The following is a 24,167-nucleotide window of genomic DNA, read 5'->3' as shown; positions in this document are numbered from 1 at the left end:
ATATAACATACAAGTAGCCCTCTACTTGTATGTTATATTTAGTGTGAATACTATGAATTAAATTCATTTACTATGAATTAAACTCACTACTTGTATTTTAGTTAGTGCAAACAGCATTCTATAGTTATATTACAAGCTATATTAGTTCACGTTTGATAATTGATAATATAATACGTTTTGCCTTTGGTAAGTAACACAGGATTTTGACTAATATGTACTGATTATTTGTAGAACGTGGCTACAGTTTAACTTTTAAGCTAGCTGATGACGCTAACCTGGTGCTGTCGAAGTATGGAGAATATTTGTATAAGAATTTGATAGTGTTTTCGCCGTCCGTTTTGGAATTCGGTGGTCAACTAGACACGGAGGCTATAACCAAGTTCATTGATGATGGAGGCAATGTTCTGATGGCTGGGAACTCTGCTGCTGGGGATGTGTATAGGGAGATTGCTTCGGAGTGTGGCTTTGAGGTAATTTTATGTTTCATTGATTCATGTGGCAACCTATATAATCCCTTGAGGTGTAATTTTCAAAAATCCTTTCTTAGTTAGTGTATGGAATATAGGTACATTGTAAAATAACCTTACTGTTCAAGTTTCAAACCCAGTGTTCATGGTTGTGGTAGATCAGTCAATCAGGACAGAAACATTGATTTGCAAGGTAGTGAACAGATGGCTCAAGAAATGAAGGCTTCCTTCCTTCATGTCCTTTATGTCAGTTGTGCATGAAAGAGATTGCTAATCAAGGCTGCCAAATTGTATTCTAACTAAAATTTCTTTTGCTTTCTATGGGTTATTCTCTCATTTTTGTGATGTCCAATTAAATAATATTCATTTATATGTATGTGTATAAATGAATCAAATGTTATAATATTCAGATGGATGAAGAGTCAGCAGCAGTGATAGACCACTTCAACTACGACTCGCTCGATGAAGGGGACCACACAAGAATTGTAGTGTCACCTAAGAACCTGATCAATGCCCCAACAATAGTCGGAGCTCAGAACACTCAGCCGCTGCTGTTTGAAGGCACTGGACTGATTCTGGACAAAGATAACAGCTTAGTTCTGCCCATTCTAACTGCTGATAGCACAGCTTACAGCTATAACCCTAAGAGTCAGGTTTGTGATTATTTTTTCTAATATTTTTGTACAAATGTGTAGGTAATGCACAATATTGTGCAACAAATACAGTCTTTATACAATATTGATTTAGCTGTAATATAAGAGATGCTGTTCTTTTCTGCCTCTTTTTAGATTTTCTAAGGTCTCAAAGTCTGTATAGGTACAAATTTGCTTAAATTTGCTCAAAAGAAGAGAGAATAAGCACCTTGGCGTGCCCGCTCCACCTTAGGCTGCATCATTTCCTGTTTGGTGTGATTGCAGCCAAGAGCATGCCTATATATAGTTATAAAAAAAACTTTACTTACTAACTTGCTGAAGCCAGCGACTTCATCTCTGGATTTAGATCTTTAAAATCCTGTGAGAACTCTTTGATTTTCTGAGATTAAAAAGTGGCCGGTGCCACTTTCCAAATCTTAAACTATATCCATGCAAAATATCATTCCAATCCTTTGCTCTGTTGTGGTATGATTGAACTACAAACCAATAAACCAACAAACAAACACTTTCATATTTATAATATTGGTAGTCAGAAGAGAATGGCTATCACACCTTCTCCATATTATGTAAATATTATAGAAATCTTTTTAAATGTACAGTTTGATTTTATTTCAGGTCAAGGAGTACCCACACGCTGTTGGTCGCAAAACAGTCCTTATTGCAGCTTTGCAAGCTAGGAACAACGCTCGCATCATCTTCAGTGGCTCGCTGTTCTTCTTCTCTGATGAGGCTTTCAATGCTCCAGTAGCTAAAGTGCATGTGAGTATGAAACTTTACAATCTTATTACAATTTATTTATTTCATGTTCTTCAGTTTCTTTTATACTGTGTCTGTGACTACCAGTTGTTTGGAATGAAGATTAAATAAACTAAATAACAATTAATGACTTAAATATTTTAACATATTATACGATCAAAAATTATGTAAATGATAAAAGAGCGTGGATTTGACCTGCAGCTCGCTCCAGCAATGCGCAGGACTTCAATTACTTTTATACATTTTTTTTTTTTAATTATATAGACTAGCGCTTGGCTGCAATCAGACCTGCCAGCAAGTGATGATGCAGCCTAAGATGGAGCGCGCTTGCCTTAGAAGTTGCCTATTCACTCTTGACTTGACATGGCATAATATTGTATATCAAATCTTGGAAAAGAGCAACCGCCGAGTTTCTTGCTGGTTCTTCTTGGTAGGAAAGGCATTCCGAACCAGTGGTAGATGCTCTTCAAAATTACTTGTAAAAGTTTAATTGAATAAAAATATTTTGAATTTGAATTTAACACCCATTCCAGGGTGACAAAGTAAAAGCAGCAGTGTCAGGCAACAAGGCGCTAGCGGCGCACCTCAGCGAATGGGTGTTTGGCGAGCGCGGCCAGTTGAGAGTGCGTCGCGTCACGCACTACCGCGAGGACGACAAACAGACTACCAGCACCTACACCATCACTGACTCTGTTGTGAGTATACCATATTGCAGCGTCAGGCAACAAGGCTCATGCCTATTGTATAGTCAAAGTCAAATAATTTATTCATAACTAGCTGTGCCCGCGACTTCGTTCGCGTGGAATAGTGACTTTTCGGGCAGCATATACTCTGTATGTTAAAAATGTTCGCCGTGATTCTTTAAATTGACATAACTTTTTTATTTATGAACCGATTGACATGAAATAAACACTAAATGTTAAGTGAAGCTTACTACAATATATTAGTGAAAACCGTATCTAAATCGAATAAGCCGTTTCTGATATTAGCGTGCACAAACAAAAAAAAAATTAATTACAATTTTGGGTTCGGCATCGATATAATAACAACCCCTGCTACTTTTTTTTTATATATTTCCATTGTACAGACACCACTTTTCTACAATTTTATTATATGTATAGATAGGTATAAAAATATACACGTACGTATTAAGCGTGAAAGCATCAGTAAGCTGTAACTGTAGCTATAAGTGTGCACAGCCATTTGAAGTATGCTTGCGAAACATATAGTCCGAGAGATATTTCGCAATATAAAGCCTGACCAGAAAATTAAAATACCTCGCCATATTGCGGAAAACCTGTGGAACTAATTTATATAAGAACAAAATAAGCCAATATACTAGTGGCGCCCCCAGAGCAAGTTTTTATATTTCTGGTCAGGCATCACTATTTTACATTTGACCATTAGCTCCAGTCAAAATGCTTTCTTTTATTAAAGATTTTACTTTACATAACTGTCAAATAGTTTAAAATTCAAAACAATTTGTTTTTTAATTACAGGTATACAGAATCGAAATTGAAGAGTTAAAGAATGGCAAATGGCAGCCCTTCGAAGCCAATGATGTCCAGCTAGAGTTTGTCCGCATTGACCCGTTCATCCGGACCACACTGAAGCGCAAACCCAATGGTGTATACGAAGCTGTGTTCAGGGTGCCAGATGTATGGGGCGTATACCAGTTCAAGGTGGACTATGATAGGATTGGATATACACGGCTGTATCATTCTACACAGGTGAATTATTTGTTTAGTAAATTGTTTTTGCCTTTCCGTATCTCACGATCAAAAAGGAACCCTTATTGGATCACTTTTGTCTGTCTGTCTGTCTGTCTATCAAACCCCATCAAGGGAATCAAAACAATTCCTGTTGACCTAGAATCATGAAATTTGACAGGTAGCAATGTGTTATACCACAAGTGATGGGTAAAATGTGATAATGAATTTGTAGTTACATCACAAAAATAATTAGAAATGTTATTTTTAGTATGTCAATATAATACAGTCACAAATAGTAATCAATGACGTATATGACGCTGAACATGCTGGCTAGCTAACAAAAATAATGCTGCCTTAATGCCCTGCACCCTATATGATAAGTCAATCTCTTCCCCAGTGGCCAATGTAAATATCAGGCGCTGTTTCGCAGTGGTCGCTAATCTATCCCGCATATAAATTTGTATGTGATAATCACGTGCTATCGACCGCGGAGTCGTATGACGCGATATCGCGTGATCGCCAACCAACTTGCTTATTAGGTTTCAAATGTGGTAAAAAAATGTTCTATAAGATATATTTCAGAGAGTGCTAGAAAACTATTCAATCTACGTCCTGTCACCTTACGCTGCATCATCTCCTGGCGTGGTCGCATTCAAGCGCAAGCCTATGTAGTCATAAGAAAAAAAGACCAAAAGGTAGCACCATGTTATATTGTAACCCAGATTATTTGTTATTTTGCAGGTGTCTGTGCGACCACTTCAACACACCCAGTACGAGAGATTCATTCCAAGCGCCTACCCGTACTATGTGAGCGCATTCTCCATGATGATTGGAGTTTTCCTGTTCTCCTTCGTCTTCCTTTACTATAAGGAAGAGACACCCAAGACCAAGAGTGAATAGATTGTCATTTTTATATTAAAGTTGTAATACAAAATAAGTGTGAGCATAATGTGTTTGTGTGTATTTCATGATGAATAAATAGTAATTATATATGGTCTATCTTAAGTTTTATTTTAATTTCATCTAAGCTTAGTTACCTTAGAAATTCAATTAAATACTTAATGCTAATTAAACATTGTTCATTTGGTACTTGAAACATGACAGTGTTGTTGAGAATAATAATTGAGGTGCATCTGCCAAGAACATTATTGTATGTGGTGAATTTAAGCTGCATAATGTAGTTACTGTGAGTAAACAATAAAATTTGAAAGTCTGCGTAGCTAACAAACTATGATAAAAAGGCGTAGGTTTTTTTTAATAATAAACATGAGTACAGTGTTGCCAGTGGCAGATAGTCAATTGTAACACGAGACATCTCAAAATGTAACATTTTCACGAGAAAAGTAACATTTCCTTATTTTTCGTGGAAAATAAAAGTAATAAGGTACACAGGTTAATATGGCATTTTATTATACAAAAATTTAAACAGTTTTCTTGTCCCATTAGTTAAGCTTAAAAAGAATCGTAATAATAATTGTTGATTGAATAAATTGACTGCTGATCCTGAAAAAGAAAAACAAATCAATATGTAAAATAATAATATACCAACGGATCTAAAAATGTCTTTGAATAGCTATAACTTATTTTGTTAGGTAATCAATTTTTATTACAAGTGTAAATTAAAAATTTATATCACCCCAACAAGTGAAGGTTACATTAACTAGAAAAGAGCTGATGACTTTCAAACAGCTGAACCGATTTTCTTTGATTATAGCTAAGAACACTCTCCATCAAGCCACCTTTCAAACAAAAAAACTAAATTAAAATCGGTTCATTAGTTTGAGAGCTACGATGCCATAGACAGATACACAGATACACACGTCAAACTTATAACACCCCTCTTTTTGGATCGGGGGTTAAAAAGATTAAAATCGTCTTATATCGGGCGATCTGGCAAAACAGGACTGTTTGAGTTTGAGGGCTACGCACTAGGTGGACTTTCTCTGTGTAGCGTTTCATGGCGCGCGTGTGGTGCCTTTTTGGAGCGTTTTTTTTGTTTTTGTTTAAAGTGGCTGGTTTTTGTGTTTCACTGGCGTTTTTGGTGCTAGAACCATGCTGGAACTAACTGGGAAGCGCTCTAAAAGGGCGCCGTGCGTATGTCGGCGAGCGCCGGTACAGACGAAGTCCTTACTTATATAGTTCCCTAACTTGAAAATATCTACAAACTTGACATTGGCTTATCTTTGTAAAGCCAGACGAGAGAATAAAAAAAAAACGCACTAGGTAGGTACGCAGTGAAGAAAATTATGCGGGAATTTCAAATTCGTTTTGTTAACTGAACAATACTAGGTAGGTACCTAACTACTTACCTTGGTCTCAGCAAAGAGATCGATAGATTCGATAGCAAAACTCAAATTTTAAGTTACGCCGGCCGGTATTAGTATATACTCAGGTCGCTCTCATTCCTGTAAAGAAAACCGAAGTTACCTACAACAAAAACTAAGTAGTAAATAGCTAAATGAACTTCTGGAAACTAATGTGACTTAATAATAAGATGACAGTCAATACAAAAACGAACTGCTTTCAGTTGCAAATACTATGACTTTGTTTTTGCATTATACTGATTCCCTAATTAGTTAACTACTTACTTATTTACTTAAAACTACATTGTATACAACATTTACTTACCAAGCAAGTAGTGTTAGCAACACATATACACAGTCGATAAGGATAACGAACAAACCAATCACTTTCGAATTTTGACGAAATAAAGATACAATTTTTTTTTGTACTTAGATACATAACTACAATATCACTACCCCGCAACGAATAACTTTATTAAATATTATCCAAAACAAAGTTGAGTCACAGAGAAAAACAAACAAAACACTTTTTTAATCACAGAGTAATTACAAAACAAAGTGAACTTAGACCAATAACTTAGAGAAAGTGAAATAAACTAACAAATGGGTCAATTACGACAAACAAAAACTGTTTTGGATGCGTTCCGTTTCACGATTATTTTTGGTTTGCTGGGAAAAATTTGAATATTTTTATGAAGTCCTAAAAGTAACGTAAAGTAACATTTTGAGTCGTGTAACATGGAGGAAACATGAGGGGGTCAAAAGTAACGTAAAATGTTACAAAAGTAACATTCTGGCAACGCTGCATGAGTAGTTTTTCTTGGATATAAAAAATGTAAGAGTTGAAGAAAATAAAGAGTTGGTGCAAACACATGTGTACATTTTTGATGTGGGTTGGCACTTTGATTAGGTTCATGGTTGGCAAACGTAATGCTGATTAATCTTTTTTTTACTTTTAACAATTTTCAGTATTTCGTTGATTCTCAGAAAATAGTTAATTATAAGTTTTCCAAAATTATAATCTTGGTATAAATCAAACGCTTATTTTTCAACGATTTAAATTGAACGAAGCCTTTGACAACTGACATAATGACATTCCAGTCTTGAACGCAACGGTTTTATAAATGGCAGAAAAAATGGCATGCATGTCATAGAATGTCTTTAATTTATAACAAAAATAATTCGAATTTTACAATTTCCAATGTTAAAAACATGTTATTTATTTGTAATAATCAATCGTGATGCCAACAGACTGGATAATATTTCGTAAAAAGTGTGTAAACATAGTAGTATTAATGTGATTCGTGTAGGCAGTGAATTGGTGTTCCCGTAATTTTTAAACCAGCTTTTTTCAATGTGTCTGGTTTAATTCTTATCTGATGCTGATAAAAAGTGATCTTATCTAAGTTCTCGTGAGAAAAAGCATCGCGGTCAGCGTTGAAGTGATGTGTTTACATCTGTAAACTGTCCCCGTAAGTATGATGTCATTGTCGACTGCCATTAAAAATATGTTGGCTTTGTGCCCACCCATTTTCCTGCTAGTATTATAATTCTAATAAAGTTTTGTGAAAACATCCACGCGGGAAGCAACAACGAACCCTGTAGGTTATAGCTGGCCTGTTCCAGATAAATATGTAAATGAGGATCTCTCTGTGATCAAGGAGGATTAGAAAGCATTCCTATCTTGTTCTCAGTGCATACATTGGTAGTGCAGTGAATTTTAAACGACTATACAAATCAGTAACATTTAACTCAAACACCTGTAGATGTATAGGGATGGTCAATCTACAAGGAAACTGTAAGTTAATTTTGTTAAAACTACTTAACTATTTTCCTAAACCACACAATGCGCTAAGTGTATACTTATTTAAAACAAATGTGTAGCAAATCATGCATGTTTAGTCACAAGCTCTCAATATAGAGTATGTGTAAGTAGCCATACGAAAGATGTTAACCTTGCATCCATATAAATTACAGATGGCATTGTGCCGTTTGTTTATACTATTTCAAGTCTAATCAGAACTAGATTATACTTAAGGACAAATATTTAAATCTAGATGTGAGTAAAATTGACTAGGTATATAATATGATAACAGCCAATGATATTACTTATTACTTATATTAAATTAAAAAAGATAGGTATGTTACTAGCGCACTGTAGTAGTGATTTAAGTGAGGAAACCAGCCCAGAAGGAAGAAAGAAAGAAAGAAGAAAGAAAGCGCATTCTAAATAAAGCATACTTTAGGTACCTTTGTAGCCTCTACCCTCAGTCGCTCTCATAAGAGTAGACAATTTGCACATGATTTCCATTCCTGCTAACAACTGGATTTTGTTTTATTGGATCAATACATATTTAGATTAATTGGCAAAGTAATGTATCTGCTATGTTTGGAATTTTTTTCAGTTATTTTGTGAGTTCATTAATTCTGTATAAAATCGTTGATAACAGCATATTATATTATATTACATTTGTACTTCATTGGTATACATTGAGTTTTATAATAGTTATGGAGATAACATTTATGTAAATTAAATTGCCTACTTATGTGGCACTAAAGGCCTCTTTTTCCGCAGAATATTTTTTTAATTGAGTGATATATTTTATGTAATCAGCTTAGTGTTTCAATTTGATTAAGTCAGATGCAATAAGTTATTTGGTTCTGGTGACAGAAGGGCTGGCTCATTTTTTGATCAAAAAATTAGCCTAACTTTATTATTAATTAGATAAGATTAGCTTTGAGATTAAGGCTGAAATCTATAGAGCATACTGTGACTTTGCTTAGACTTAAAACGTTGTTAAAACGAGACAGTGTTATACAGCTGACATAAAGCTGTCTCGTTTTAACTGAAACTTAAGTCTAAGCTAAGTCAAAGTGTGCTTCTATGGATTTCAACCTAAATCATTTGATTGGATGTGTGTGGATGATTTCCAATTTTCTTTATGACTAATCTGTTAGCTAATAAACAAGTAGGATAGTTTACTACTTGTTGCTGTTGCCTAGAATAAACAATATTGATAACTTTGTATACAATTCTTAACTATACAAATAGGTTCAATTTAGTTTATTTATGTGGTTTTGTACCTCAAAAGGAAAAATGGAGCACTCTTATTGTCTGTCTGTCTCTCTGTTTGTCTGTCTGTGAAGGCACTTTTTCTCAGGAACATTTGGAGGTAACAAGTTGAAATGAATATCAAATACTTAGGTCTTTACGTGTTATTAGTACCTATAGGATAGGTGCTTTTCTTTGCCTTAAAATCTGGCAAATTAAGTTTGGCAAGAAGCAAGGTTTCACATCACAAGTCGAAGAAAAATCTGATAATTGTTAATTAATTTGTAGTTATATCACATAAAAAATATTTTAGGTACCTATATTTGCAATTAGAGTAATTTACGCAAGAAATAGGAGATAAGTATAGTCAGCCTCAGTATTCGAGTAGCAATTCCGCGAAACTATTGCACCAAAAACCTGTCACATTTATGACCTTTTTCTATAACGCCACACACACCTAACGCACGTAACCTTGCTACGCGAATATGATCATTAAGGTGCTAAACAACTTACAATCTTTAACTGTACATGTATCCTTCCAAGGCACAAAGCCGTTGGTGCATTAGTCTGCCTCTCACTTGGCTAGCTATTTTACGGTACGCATGCCTACAGCAAAATATCAATTTCATCCAATGTTTTGTTAGCAGCGAGTGAAGTGGCAGTGAAGATGGATCCGTCGCGGCGGCAGCGCACACAGACCAAGGCCACGGCGGAGGAGCAGGCACTTGACCAGATCGCAAGAGAGGTACGCTACCTAACTAGTTATACAGTGTGCCCTCCCTAATCCGGCACCCCCTATACAACATGTCTATTATCATACAAGACATGCATAATGATGTATCATTTGTATTTCAGACTATGTATAACATATAGAATCTTATCATTAGATCTTTATTTTGTTGGAAAAATATCAGGACTATAGGGGGTCTTAGGCAATCACACTAATATTAAAAAGGCGAAAGTTTGTGTTTATGTGTGTGTATGTTTGTTACTCCTTCATGCAAAATCCACTGGACGGATTTGGCTGAAATTCAGAATGGAGATAGATAATATCCGGGATTACCACATAGGCTACTTTTTATCTTGTCTTTTACTATCAATCCATTGCTCCCTTCCCTGCGTGTTTGAAGGACAAACCAACAAACAAACACATTTACGCATTTCCACCAAAAGATAGTCCAAATAAAAGCTTTCTCTGCAAAGTCCTGCATTTACATTACATGATTATAAATCTTTCATATCTTTTACTTTTACTTAAAAATATATGAATTTAATCCATTTTAAATTATACAAACCAAAGTGGTTACATGTCAAACTAATTAAAAAAATTGGTAGTTTTTAGGTCTAGGGTGGTAGATAGGTAGACTGAAGTGAAAATCGGTAGATCTACCAAAAAGTTGGTAGATATGACATCACTGATACAAACCCTCTAAAAATCTGACTTGATTCTGAACACAAAATGGCACAATTTTCTTTTGTAAACTGATAGTGAATGCTTTACAAAACACATTGCAATAAACTATTCACTGTGACTGATTCAATTTTCTGGTATGTGATCACTGGTGTAACACTTATCACAAGATAAGATTACAAATTGATAAATGAGCAATTGTATCAAACAAATGTTTTACTTGTTTATTGGCTTTCATTTATTTTTCTGTGTATGAGTAGGTATAATATTCAGTGGAAAATATATAAAATGAGGTAACAAAAAGTATATATTTAAGACTATGTTTCTGGTTATCGCGTCTATTGCGCTAGGCAATGTTGGCCTAGCAACTAGATGGATGACCGACTTCGAAAGTCTGTATTTATGATACGAAAATGGTAAAGTTCAAAAACGAAAAGTTCCCCCTTGACTGGGGTTAAGCTATCGATGGTTCATCATCATCATATCATCATGACCAACCCATTACCGGGTACGGGTCGCCTCTCAGAGTGAAACGGGGTTTGGCCATAGTCTACCACGCTGGGCACATGCGGATTGGCAGACTTCACAAACCTTTGAGAACATTTTGGAGTACTCTCGGGCATGCAAGTTTCCTCACGATGTTTTCCCACGATAATAATTTTAAACCAAGAGTCACAATTTTAATAAAGCTGTTTGTGGAAAGATCTGAGAGACTACAAAGTCCGCTAAGAAAGAATTTTAGAAAATTCAACCCCTAAGGGGGTAAAATTGGGCTTGAAATTTACGTATTCCACACAGACGAGGACACGGGTATAAGCTAGTTGCACTATATAATTTCAATTATGCTCAGAACAGTATCGTGGTAGTAGGAACTCTTATTATAGGTAAATCCTATTATGTATGACAGTTATAATTAGTAGGGAAGGGTTAAAGTGAATATTCATTGGAACAATAGCCAAGATTGTCAGCTCACCTGCATTGTGAGTGTCGGTCCACTTTGTAATGGACTCATAAAAGCGCGTCATACCCGCTGCACCGCACACTGGGGCCTAAAAGTTAAAGCTGTGGACAAAATTTATTTTTACCTCGAATTGTGCAGCTGCTGGACAGGATGAGTAGTGAGATGCCAATTTTATTGCTGATTCTTTTCAGTAATGCGGGCATTCCCAACTTGTGCTAGAGTCACTCAACGGCTGAGAACACTTTGCAAATGTCTATTTGGAGGGAAAAAATCTATTCTCATCTTTTCCCCAAAATATAGTTCAATCTTCTGGCGAACTTAATGCTACTTAACTGAACTAATGATTAATATTATGTATTTCCAATTGTTATGTAATGGCAATGACCCACTGGCAGCAAAATGCTACCAAAACAATTGCAATGTATGTACTATTCAAGCCCGCACCGTAGGTACTTACTCTGTCAAAACGTCTTAGTCCGCGTGTATTAAAGTTTTTTTAAACTCCCGTCGGAACTCTTTAATTTTCTGGAATAAAAAGTAGGCAGTTGCTTATGTTCATCCCCTGAATCGTTTCAACGGGTGAGCCATTAAAAATCTCGTGGAAACTCTATGATTCTCCGGGATAAAAAGTAGCATATGATTTTCTCCGGGATGCAAGTTATCTCTGTACTTATTTCATCAAAATCGAACGTTAAACGGATAGGTCGTTAAAAAGTACCTATTAGAAAGACAGACAGACACACTTTCGCATTTGTAATATTACCTACTGTATGGATTTAATTTTAACTCACTTTTGTTCCACTGTCAACACTCAACCACACTGTGTAATGCACCTATGAGGCGTGAAGTATTGTAGATACAAGTGTAAATTAAAAAATTTTAACACCCCCGACAAGTGAAGATTACAGTAACTAGACAAGTGTAAATTAAAAATTTATAACACCCCCGACCAGTGAAGGTTACAGTAACTAGAAAAGAGCTGATAACTTTCAAACGGCTGAACCGATTTTCTTGGATTATAGCTAAGAACACTCTCGATCAAGCCACCTTTCAAACAAAAAAAACTAAATTAAAATCGGTTCATTAGTTTAGGCGCTACGATGCCACAGACAGATACACAGATACACAGACACACAGATACACAGATACACACGTCAAACTTATAACACCCCTCTTTTTGGGTCGGGGGTTAAAAAATAAACTTCCGCGTTCTAACACCTTAGACGTCCTACTTCATGTATCGTCAGGAACCGTCAGTTTTATCATCATCACCCCATCGCCAGCTCACTACTAAGCACGGATCTCCTCTCGGAATGAGAAGTTTGGCCATAGTCTACCACGCTGGTCAAGTGCGAACTGACAGAATTCACATACCTTTTAGAACAATACAGAAAACTCTCGTGCATTCAGGTTTCCTCACGATGTTTTCCTTCACCGTTAAAGCACATAACATAAGTTAATAGTTGCGTGCCCGGTATCGAACCCTGGATCCCTCGACTAGGAGGTCGACGTCTTAACCACTAGGCCCTTACCCTTACCCTACCCTTACCCTTTTAATCTATACTAAACTAATAATAAATAAAATTGGAGTGTCTGTCTGTAATTTCGAAATAACTACCGCATATTAAGGTCATATGGTTATTTGAACGATACTATAACTGAATCACACGTTTTTAAAATTTTTGTCTGTCTGTCTGTCTGTTTGAAAAGGCTAATCTTGGGAACGGCTGAACCGATTTTGACGGGATTTTCACAGAAAAGTAGAGAATTGATCAGGGAGTAACATAGGCTACTTTTTTAACCGACTTTCAAAAAGGGAGTTGTGTTTTTCTACCTATGTACACCGAAATCTACGAGATTTCTGAACCGATTTGAGTCATTTCTTTTTTAATCGATAGAGGAACTTTGCGACATTGTTCCATAAAAAATTTAGAGTTCAACTCCTCAATCCTGATGCTGCAGGGGATCTAACCAATCCACGCGGGCGAAGCTGCGGGCATCAGCTAGTTCCTATAATAAATATTTATTGAGGATTAATTATCCAGAGCAGTCAAACACAAACTATGTACTTAAGGTAATAAATAATAAGTGATGACTGACCAGTTCAAGTTGCGACTGCATAGACAACTACAGTCGCGACTGCACCAAGCAATCATGAGGACGAGGTCATGAGCAGTCATAAGGCTGTCAACTGCTAGCTGACGAATTCGAAGAGTAGGTATGCAAGCAGTTTGTGTTTATCAAATCTATTTGCAGTTAGGCTCTATAGCTTAAGAGTTGCCAACCCTATCTCTTGTTCTATTTATGCACATATGCATATTTCCCGGCGACCCGCTCCGAAACAAGACGATAGAAAGCCGAAATAGCTGTCCCGGGCCCTTGGTTATTTACGATTAGGACCGCCACATACTATAGACTTGCTCGTCGTATTATAGTTTTGGTTTTATGGTTTCTTAATAGTCTGTAGATCTCAGATTAAGATTGACTGCTTTAAGTTGCGACTGTATAGCGAACTACAGTCGCGACCGCTTCGACCAGACGAGGCTGTAACTGCTAGCTGACGAATTCGTATAATATGCAAGCAGTTTGTTTTTCACGAATCCACCTGCAGTCAGGTCTAGAGAGTTGTCAACCCTATCTCTTGTTCTATTTATGCATATATGCATATTTCCCGGCGACCCGCTCCGAAACAAGACGATAGAAAGCCGAAATAGCTGTCCCGGGCCCTTGGTTATTTACGATAAGGACCGCCACATACTATAGACTTGTTCGTCCCATAGTTCAGGCTTTATGGTTTCTTAGTCTGAGCAAACTCTCTATAAATCAAAGTGCGCTCTATAAATCTCAGCCTTAATCTGAAATCTATAGAGCGAACTTTGACTTTGCTCAGACTTAAGACACTGTTAAAACGAGACAGCGTTATACCGCTCGCATAAATCTGTCTCGTTTTAACTGAAACTTAAGTCTAAGCAAAGTCAAAGTGCGCTCTATAGATTTCAACCTAAGATTGACTGCTTTAAGTTGCGACTGTATAGCGAACTACAGTCGCGACCGCTTCGAAACTGTAACTGCTAGCTGACGAATTCGAAGAGTATAATATGCAAGCAGTTTGTTTTTCACGAATCCACCTGCAGTCAGGTCTAGAGAGTTGCCAACCGTATATCTGGTTCCATATATGCACATTGCACATGCAAATTTCTCGGCGACCCACTTCGAAACAAGATGATAGAAAGCCGAAATAGCTGCGGGCCCTTAGTTATTTATGATAAGGTTCACCACAGACTACAGACTTAGAGGATTGGTTTTTTTCAAACTATACTTATAAGCTTTTGCATGACTAACAGTGTAGGTGATGATGCAGCCTAAGGTGGAGCACGCCTGCCTAGGTGTCTATTCACTCGTGGTTCTCAGTCAAGAAGATCTAGACTCCTTAAGCTCCCAATATGTGCTGTGGATAGCTTCAACATTGCCTAACCGCAGTAAGAATTTCATCTTATGGCACATAACACCATTCATGTTTTCAGTCGTGCACTAATGACAGAGTGGTTGTAGCTGCTGGGGTGATAGATAAATCGGTACGCGATGTTGATTACCTTCTATGTCAAATGAGCTCGGTGGCTATTAGATCATATCACATGTGACTAAATTATTAGTCGAGAGTTGAATCTATCGTCTATGGGAAGCCTAACACCTTTCCCAGCTACTATACGCTTGGTGCATTATTGTTCATGATGACATTCCTTAGATTCATCGCGGTGCCCTTTAAACGAATGGCTTGTTTTGATTCTATAAGTTTTCCCTTGATTATTATCTCAATTTAACGATGGGTTTTATTGTTGTGTTGGGTATTAGATTCAACTGACGATTGTCTTCTGTAAGTTATTGCAATGTCCAAGATTTGATCTATTGGCATTGACGTGACCTTGGAATAGATACAGTTTATGAGAAGTAACTCTAGCGAGCCGTGATAGCCTAGCGGTTAAGAACGTCCGCCTTCTATACGAGAGGTTGCGAGTTCGATCCAAAATATCACTTGCATTAACGATGAAGAAAAACATCGTGAGCTTCCCTGCATACTTAAAAGTTCTCCATGTTCTCAAAGGTATGTGAAGTCTGCTAATCAGCTAATCATGTCCTAAACTATTCTCATTGTGAGATTAGACCTGAGCTCAGTAGTGGGCCGGCGGTGATGGGTTGATCATGATGATAATGAACCAACCCTAGCGCATTTTCCAGCCCTTTCCATAAAATGTAGTTGGTTCTCATTTGAATGTTAACCAATCAAACCCAGTGCAATTTTGTAAACATGGTCCCTGTAGTTTGTCAGATTTCCGTAAAAATCTAGAGTTACACCAACTCAAAGATTTGTGTGTAAAAAAGCGCTAAAGTTACTTATTTTAAGTTTTGACAGAAATCAGTGGAGAAATAGTTTTGTTTTTTAGAAGCAACGCCAAACTAAAGAATTCATTTCGAAAAGTTAATTTGTTTTTGCGACACGTTTTAAATGCAATCGCGAAAAGATATTCTCCGAAACAAGTGACCTATAGCTGTGCTACCTTATACCTAGGTAGGTATATATGCAAAAACCACTTCCTTCTTCGTGATAACGGCTGCACAAATAAACGAAATATTTATTTTCGTGGCACACTAGCGAGTAGTTGCGGTTTTGCTTCATTGACCATCGATTTTCTGGTTTAAATACTGACCAGAAAGCAAAACCTTGAAGATACGATAGCCGTTAGGGTCATAAGCCACAAGGTACTTGAATGGCGACTCCTCAAGCCCTAGTTGAGCTCTGGAACTCCGGTTTTGGTGTAACTTCGGAGTTTCCATAGATTAAAGGTTCGTTTGTAAAACCGGAGCTATCGTAAATATAACCGGAGTTTCGATTTCGATATTTTTTTGAAAAAAGTTGAACCTTTTCAGCGGTTACTTATTTAATAATATTTAAGTAATTATGTACAGTAATTCGTAAATTGTACATAATATGAAATAGGATAAAACTTATCCAGTTTTATCGATGGAAAACCTAATTTAAAAAAAATCTAAAATAAAATTTACAAATTAATTTTATCAAGTCGTAATATAAAGTTTCCTTTTTAATTTTCTGATTTGTTGTATTTGATGTTTAATAGTCTTTAATAGAGTTGCGAGCCCTTGAACACAAGCGGCATGAGACCGTATTCCGTGAAGATCCTTGCAGTAGAACTTCGTTCGGAAGTCTATCGAATGAGATGACGATAACGACGAGCCTGAGGATCGTATAGCTGAAATAAAGAGTCGATATTTTGAGTGCATCCGGGCCACGTAATAAAATGAACTATTATAAAGCGGTCAGGCACCTGAGTCCTATTGATTCCGCGTTCCAGATTCAGCCAGGAGTCAACGTACCGAACCCAAACCGATCGATACTAGGCTTGCCGGATATACTATGTACCTAATTGTTTTATTAACTGGGCCTAGTTTACCCTGAGTTGTGGGCTGTGGCGTGCTCTAGGTTTTTGGTGAAGGTAGATAGGCGATAGACGTTGGGGTCCCTAAGTGCAAGAATACCACCTCGCACCGGAAAACGCAATTTTAGATGACCCTCCTAGGGGTCTATCTAGTAGGTTACTAGATGGACAGACGACATCAAACGAGTCGCTGGGAGCCACTGGATTTAGGTAGCCCAAGACGTGGTGAAAGGAAGTCCCTACAAGAGACTTTGATTTTCCCGGATAAAAAGTAGCATATGTCCGTCCCCGGGATATCAGCTAACTCTGTATCAAATTTTGACAGAATCGGTAAAACTGTTGGGCCGTGAAAAGATAGTAGACAGACAGACAGACACACTTTTGCATTTATAATATTAAGTAATAGTATGGAAGTATGGATTAATATCCATACTTGGATTATATGGAAGTATGGATTAATATCCATACTTCCATAGTCCATGCCATGTTTTGCCATAGTCCATACTAATGTATGGAAGACTAGTAGCTAGGTACCTACTTAGAGTTAGGTACTGGGTATCTCTCGGTGTCTAGGCTGGCGCGCTGACGTCTGTAGTATCGATCCGTCTGCAATCCTCTCCCTCTGCCCTCACCCGGCCGGGTTTGGCTGATGCAATCCCGAATTCTCTCCTGAAACACATGCAAGTTAAATGTGAAAAAAAACTTTATAGTCGAAAGTCTTTTAACAGAGCTATACTAATCTGACTCACCTAGTGTACCCAATGCTCTTTTTTAGGGTTCCGTACCTCAAAAGAAAAAACGGAACCCTTATAGGATCACTTTGTTGTCTGTCTGTCTGTATGTCCGTCCGTCGTGTCTGTCAAGAAACCTATAGGGTACTTCCCGTTGACCTAGAATCATGAAGAATGTAGAACTCTCAGGCATGCAGGTTGCCTCACGATATTTTCCTTCACCGTTAGACCAAGTGATTTTAATTGCTCGAAATGTTTTTTATACTTTACTATAATTTGTATAACTCTAGTCTATGAGTGGAAACTCAAGGATTCTAAAACAGCAAAAACAATCTAAATGTTCAAAATATTCCACTAATCAGTTTAGACATTGAACGTGAACATGAAACGGATCTGCATTATTGCAAATTCTACATTATGGCTCACGTTATAAGCACTATATTTGCATGGCTCGTTCTTTTACAACTTCACCTCGGCTTCGGTAGTATGAGTACGCTCTGCAACAACCACCCCACCCCCTTTTTCAGTGCAACTGCGTTTTATTTTCCGACTAAATTATGGATATTTGTACGGGCAGAGCTCAGGCTAGAGTGCCAAAATCTCTAATTGGAATTTTTCAGGCATGGGAATATTTTATTCAAGATCCGAGACATTTGATTTTTTTTTTGTTCTAAAAATTCGTAATAGCATAGAGGAAAAATATGAGAAATGGATAAGAAAGCACTTATCTCTCTATAAGAGATCTTTACCAGTGACTCTTGGCAGTGGGAGATGTGTTATTAGAAGAAGAATAGGCACAACAAAGTAATGTACACCGTCCTTACACGGAGTCCTAACCTAACGCTATTTTATACGATACGCTGATTCTCTCAAAAACTCTTTACACTTCGAATTTATTCATTGCCATTGTCTCAAAAATTCCACCATGTAAAGAGAAATTTCGATTTGCAAACTTGTACATAATTAACCGGTTGATCAAGTTTCACCATGAAATTCGGAACTTTATACTCTGCACTTATTTTGATGTTCGATCCTTAATTATTAAAAGTAAATACATGTAAGTAATCATGTAATGAAGAACTTTTATCATTTTAGAAACAGTGATTCTTTCTTAGAACCAAGAGTTCTAAACAAAAACCAATTTGAACTTTGCACTATTAGAAAAGATGATTGCCAATTCCTTCAATCCTATGGAATTTCTGAAAATCCCTTCTAACTGGGGATCTACGTTATAGATAAAAACTATAAAAATGCAAAAACTCTCTAGAAATAGCTTTTGGAGCTGTATGTTGATTAGATATTGATATGCTATTCGTAGTGGATAAGTCTGTCAGCCAATTTCTCCCTTTATTTATCCTGAATCATCATCATCATCATCATCATCAAATGAGCACGGGTCTCTTCTCAGAATAAGGTAGACTTCACTCACCTTTGAGAACATTTTAGAGAACTCTCAGATATGCGGGTTTTCTTATGATGTTTTTCTTCACCGTTAAAGCAAGTGTTATTTGATTTGCTTAAAACGCACATAACTCCGAAAAGTTAGGGGTGCGTGCCCGGGTTTGAATCTCCGAGCTCTCCAATAGAAGGCTTCTTAACCACTAGGCTATCACAGTTAATACTGAATATGACGTATAAAAAGTTGAACAGTTTGTTTACATGACCAACTGTTTCAATGAAGCATGACCCAGATTACGATACGAGAGATCGCACTGTCGATAATGCAACGAAAATAGGCTTCGTATCTAAACTGGGGTACAGTCAAATTGTCCGGTCTAGACTCCTCTTCGAATAAGGAGGCTGGAAATTAGTACTTGACAAATGAAAGGTCTAAGGGATACTGTTGATCATGCATGCAAAATCATAGCTAAAGTTTGAAACTAGCGTATCTGGATTTTGGACATTTTCAGTTTCAGAATTGAGGGAAAATTGATGATCAAAAGATTGCGTTGAGAATTGAGATGCTACGGCTAAAATGTGCTGTTTATTTGTCCACGTAACAATGATTAGGTAAAATTCACGCTTACAAATGTATAAGGGACGTAAATACGTTGAACGTACCCTCAGAGCTGCAGCAATCTGCAGCATTGGTTTTTAAAATGAACCCTATATTTGTTGTGTATCTAGGTACCATCTAGGTGTGTAGACGCACATAACTCCGTATGCAGTTTGTAGTTTACTACATAGTGGTATATTCAGTGGATGTCTTTCAGCGGGCGGTCATGTCGCAACGGAATAAAGGGGGATGGTTTCATGGGCGGGCGGCTGGAGGGGCCTTGCATGGGAGGGGGTACCAGCGTCAACGACCGCCACTCGGCAGTCTGCGAGCGCGAGAGGAAACCGTACTGCACCCGCTCTCGACTCGAAACCACTTTATTCGGTGTCTTTGCCATAAACAGTCCCAATTCTCGTCTTTACTCTGCCCTGAATGGACGTGTCTTTACGTTCATTTGTACGTGACGTTACGTGATAGATCGCCTCCCACGTGCTTGTGAGTTGTGGTGCCGGCACGTTGACGGATCGTGTGGCTTCAGTCACACGACGGTTGCATTGCATCGATCCAAAATAGCTGCGTTTCTTTTTTTTTTTACTTACGAACGATGCGTCGACTTGTGCTCCCGTTTGACTGTGAATTATAAAGTTATGCTGTAATAAATTATTGTTTTGAACTGTTTACGATTATGCATTGAACGGTTTAGGCGGATCCGTGTAGTTAGAAGTTTCAGTGTCATCGCGTGACTGTATTGCATCGATCGAAAATAAACTGCGTTTCTTTTTTTAACGACCGATGCATCGACAGCGGTTTGGTTTGTTAGTAAATATTAATGATTAGATTATTTATTGGACTGTTTGATCAGATTCATAGAGGTTTCAGAACTGGGATTGCATCTACCGAAAAATCTACGGCTATATATTTTCGAACAATGCGTTCCGTCGTGCTTGTGATTTGTGGTTCTGTTAACGGACAGTGAATAAAGAAGTTTAATAGAATGTTTTGAACTGTGCTTTTGATTATTGTTGGACTATGTTTTGAAATATTTCGTGGTTATGATGGTACGTCTCGGATTAGCTATGGTGGTAGGAGTAGCGCCGGCGCTAGTGTCGTGGTGGCGGGGTCAAGGTCCATGGCTGCCTCCACCGTTGGCGCAAAGCCCCTGCTCGGAGAAGTCCCTCAAATGGCCGCGACGATCACCGTCTCTATCGGATTGCCTGGAGAGCTCCAGCGATGAAGATTCCGCCAGATCCATTGTCTGCCACGTGAGACCTAAAGTTGTAAGTACATTATAATCAGCCTCATTCATTTTATCGTCAATCGAGGAGAGCTTATATGGTCTAGTAATAAGAAATACGCTATACACGAGATAGTTAACGGTAAAATGTTCTCTATATTTGTTGGCTGGTTTTTTGGTCGACCCTAATAAAATCTTCCAATGCTTGAACGTTAACAAGTTTTTTCTTATACATCGTGTATTTTTGATGCTTTGTGTTTTTGGTTTAAATTGTATCAAAATTATCTGTTCCTGCGCTTGTATCTAAATGAGAAATCTACTTTATAAAATTTTAATATGACGGACAATACACAGATGAAACATTTTGCAATTTCAAAATTATAAGAATTCAACATTTTGGGCCTGAAGGAAGTTTTTTACTGGAGATATTTTATGTAAAGCACTAAGAAAGGTTTTGTGGGAATTATTCCGCTAAGGGGGTAAAATATGGGATGAAATGTTTTATTAAAAGAAAGTTGGAAATGTGGAATTTGGTATTTAGGCTTTAGAGTTTAAATAGAAGTCTGATTTTCTAACTGTGTTTTTAGAAATCCATCCCCTAATTTGGGAAAAGTCTGATGGTGCCCGATTGGACATGCCACCGGGCACAGCTAGTAGGTAAAGTATCAAATCCTATGATTAGGAAACAGTACTTACATGAGATTCTAACTTGGCGTTTTTACTTTTCGTAAAGTGGCTCAATACAATTCGATCGTTTCGTCAGTGTCTGACACAATCTTTTCATAATAAAGATTATCTTTGGTGCGAATTAATCTTTTGATCATGAACAATATACGAAATGACTGGATTGCGAAAGTATGCAATATAACTCGCAGAATCACTTAAGTGGAAATTAACAACAGACTAATTGAAGAAAGTGAGTCGCAGATTATGATTATGTGTTGTCTATGGAACTTCACCTAATTCCAGTTTATATTCTATATACCTACTATAATATACGTACCTACCTATAGATTTTACGGCTAGACTCACGTAATTATCCTAAAGAGTCTTCTCCTCGTTTCTAATACGCACTGCTAAAATACGAAATGCCCTTCCAGCTTCCGTTTTCCACGCCAATTTCAATATTGGGACCTTCAAAAGAAGAGTGAATAGGCATTTTCTAAGCAAGTGCGCTCCATCTTAGGCTGCATCATCACCTCCTTTGGTGTGATAGTAGTCAAGCGCATGCCTATTAAAGTGGTAATAGAAATACACATTCTGTGAAAATTTCAACTCTCTTCCTATTACGGTTCACGAGATGCAGCCCACTGACACACAGACGGACGGACGGACGGGGGAGTCTTAGTAATAGGGTCCCGTTGGCACTCTTCGGGTACGGAACCCTAAAAACTCTTAAAGAGATTATCGGTCTGGTTGATGTGTCTGTCGACTAAAATGAAAGTTTTGATTTACATAATAAAGCTCGCATCTTGCAACATCATGGCTTCACCACGGCGCCATTGTGACGGTAGAGATTGGAACTGCAGTGGGTTGTCATGTAATAGGTGTTGTTATAGTGTCGATTACATTAAGAGGACGTGAGGAACTTCATGTTTTGTCTAATCAGTAAATAGAAAGAAAGTTTGTCACGTCTTTGTCAATTTTTCTTTTAGTTGTAACATTACCGCAATATAAGAGAAATGACGAAATGTTAGGCCATGGCCTCGACGATAGCTGTGCTATATTTTGGTTTAGGTTAGCTGGGTTGGGTAACTTTAGTTACATTTTACTTGATGCTTTTTTTTGAACCCTTTGGCCCCCTAAACCTACCTACCTCTACATTTTATGCTATTCTTCTGATTAAATCTGACCGTCTCGTTTTGCTAAAGTCATTTGTACTTTGTACCCATTGTGAGGAGGGGGGAGCCCACGCAAAAAACTCTTTAAGAGGCACTGACCTCTACCTACTAGTAAGACTGGTAGGAGGCCAAGCAAAAAATGTGAGAAGGATAAAATTTGCCGCCACGGATCATAAACTCAAATTATAAATAATTAATTAGCATTCCGGATTAAAATGATTAAACCTAGATACTTAGAACAGTTCTTGAGTTGGAACTTGTCTCTAGCGAGGAAATTCCAATCCGAACGTGTTTTTGTTTTATTAACAAGTGTAAATTAAAAATTTATAACACCCCCGACGATCCAAAGTATCTGAGTTTTCCAAAACATCATTTTCAAATAAATAATTATGTATCAAGGCAACGTCCATCTTGACAGCTTGACATTTGTTTATTGACATAATATTATGAACCTAACGGTTATCTAACCTTCTTTCTACAAGAAAACTAGAAAAGAGCTGATAACTCTTAAACTGCTGAACCAATTTTTTTAGATTATAGCTAAGAACACTCTCGATCAAGCCACCTTTCAAACAAAAAAAACTAAATTAAAATCGGTTCATTCGTTTAGGCGCTACGATGCCACAGACAGATACACAGATACACAGACACACAGATACACAGACACACAGATACACAGACACACAGATACACAGACACACAGATACACAGACACACAGATACACACGTCAAACTTATAACACCCCTCTTTTTGGGTCGGGGGTTAAAAAAGTTTAAAGACCCAAAAAACACGTAATATTACATAAAAGTTATTGTGTTGGTAGTTTTGTAATAAAAAGCTTTCTAAACCTTTAAACTAATTTTATTCCTGGTTTCATGACTCACACCGACAAACATTATAAAGTTTTTAACGAATGAGTAGTATTTTTTTAATATAATTTGATACGTACAACTTATAGTTATTAAGTAGTACAGTCAGCAACAAAGCTACGTTTGCACCCGCCCGTAGTCGCTTGTACTGGCGCGGGCGGCGGGTGCAAACCCAGCTTTGTTGCTGACTATACCTATATATTCTGAGGTAGTATGCACTTGCTTGAGTACCTAAAAACTGTTTCACACGAACTTTTATGACAGAGGTTTCGTGCAGCTCTCAGCTTTATATATAACAAAAATTTTGTTTTATAAGCCCACTTTTTTGCAGATTCAGGACGCAATAGTTACGCTTATTATTGAGTTTTAAAATCTGTTAATCTTGTAGATTTCAAAAACTGTTTTGAAATCTATTTAGTCCTCATAACATTTTGGCAGGTAAGAAACATTTTGCAAATATTCATGGCGGTTATTTCATTAAATGTATCTCATCTGCCTATTGTTGTTAACTAAATTGGCAATGGTAATTTGAACGTGCTGAAATAACTATTTCAACAGACACAGTTCAGATACCGTAGGTACAGTTCAACAGATACAGTACAGTTTAGCGACACTTTGTCGACTGCTGCCAGCCTTTTCGTCCACTAAGCTCGAGATGGTACGCAAGTGTGTAGAGTGCTTTAGCATGTCAAATCGGATCGACCACGCCACCACAGATGCCACTCTC

At 37.3% G+C, this 24,167-nt stretch overlaps 1 protein-coding gene and 1 long non-coding RNA gene across 2 annotated transcripts in view; one reads left to right on the top strand and one right to left on the bottom strand.

The window, feature by feature from the left end:
* LOC123881151 (dolichyl-diphosphooligosaccharide--protein glycosyltransferase 48 kDa subunit) overlaps nt 1-24,167 on the top strand; it is a 47,919-nt gene that overhangs the window by 305 nt on the left and 23,447 nt on the right. The window contains exons 2-8 of the mRNA XM_045929768.1: nt 232-470; nt 878-1,120; nt 1,736-1,879; nt 2,410-2,571; nt 3,376-3,606; nt 4,330-4,480; nt 9,591-9,688. Of these exons, the coding sequence (XP_045785724.1) occupies nt 232-470; nt 878-1,120; nt 1,736-1,879; nt 2,410-2,571; nt 3,376-3,606; nt 4,330-4,480; nt 9,591-9,688 (1,268 nt within the window). The remainder of the gene's footprint in view (nt 1-231; nt 471-877; nt 1,121-1,735; nt 1,880-2,409; nt 2,572-3,375; nt 3,607-4,329; nt 4,481-9,590; nt 9,689-24,167) is intronic.
* Nucleotides 2,475-6,216, bottom strand: LOC123881156. Its single transcript, XR_006799423.1, has 3 exons — nt 6,204-6,216; nt 5,425-5,428; nt 2,475-2,606 (listed from the first exon to the last, which is right to left on the bottom strand). It is a non-coding gene; the product is annotated as an uncharacterized LOC123881156 (long non-coding RNA).

The sequence above is a fragment of the Maniola jurtina genome, chromosome 3 (genome assembly GCF_905333055.1).
Source record: "Maniola jurtina chromosome 3, ilManJurt1.1, whole genome shotgun sequence".
In the NCBI taxonomy this organism is placed as follows: domain Eukaryota; kingdom Metazoa; phylum Arthropoda; class Insecta; order Lepidoptera; family Nymphalidae; genus Maniola; species Maniola jurtina.
The sequence above is the reverse complement of the archived record's forward strand: the minus strand, read 5'-3'. Positions and strand labels throughout refer to the sequence as shown.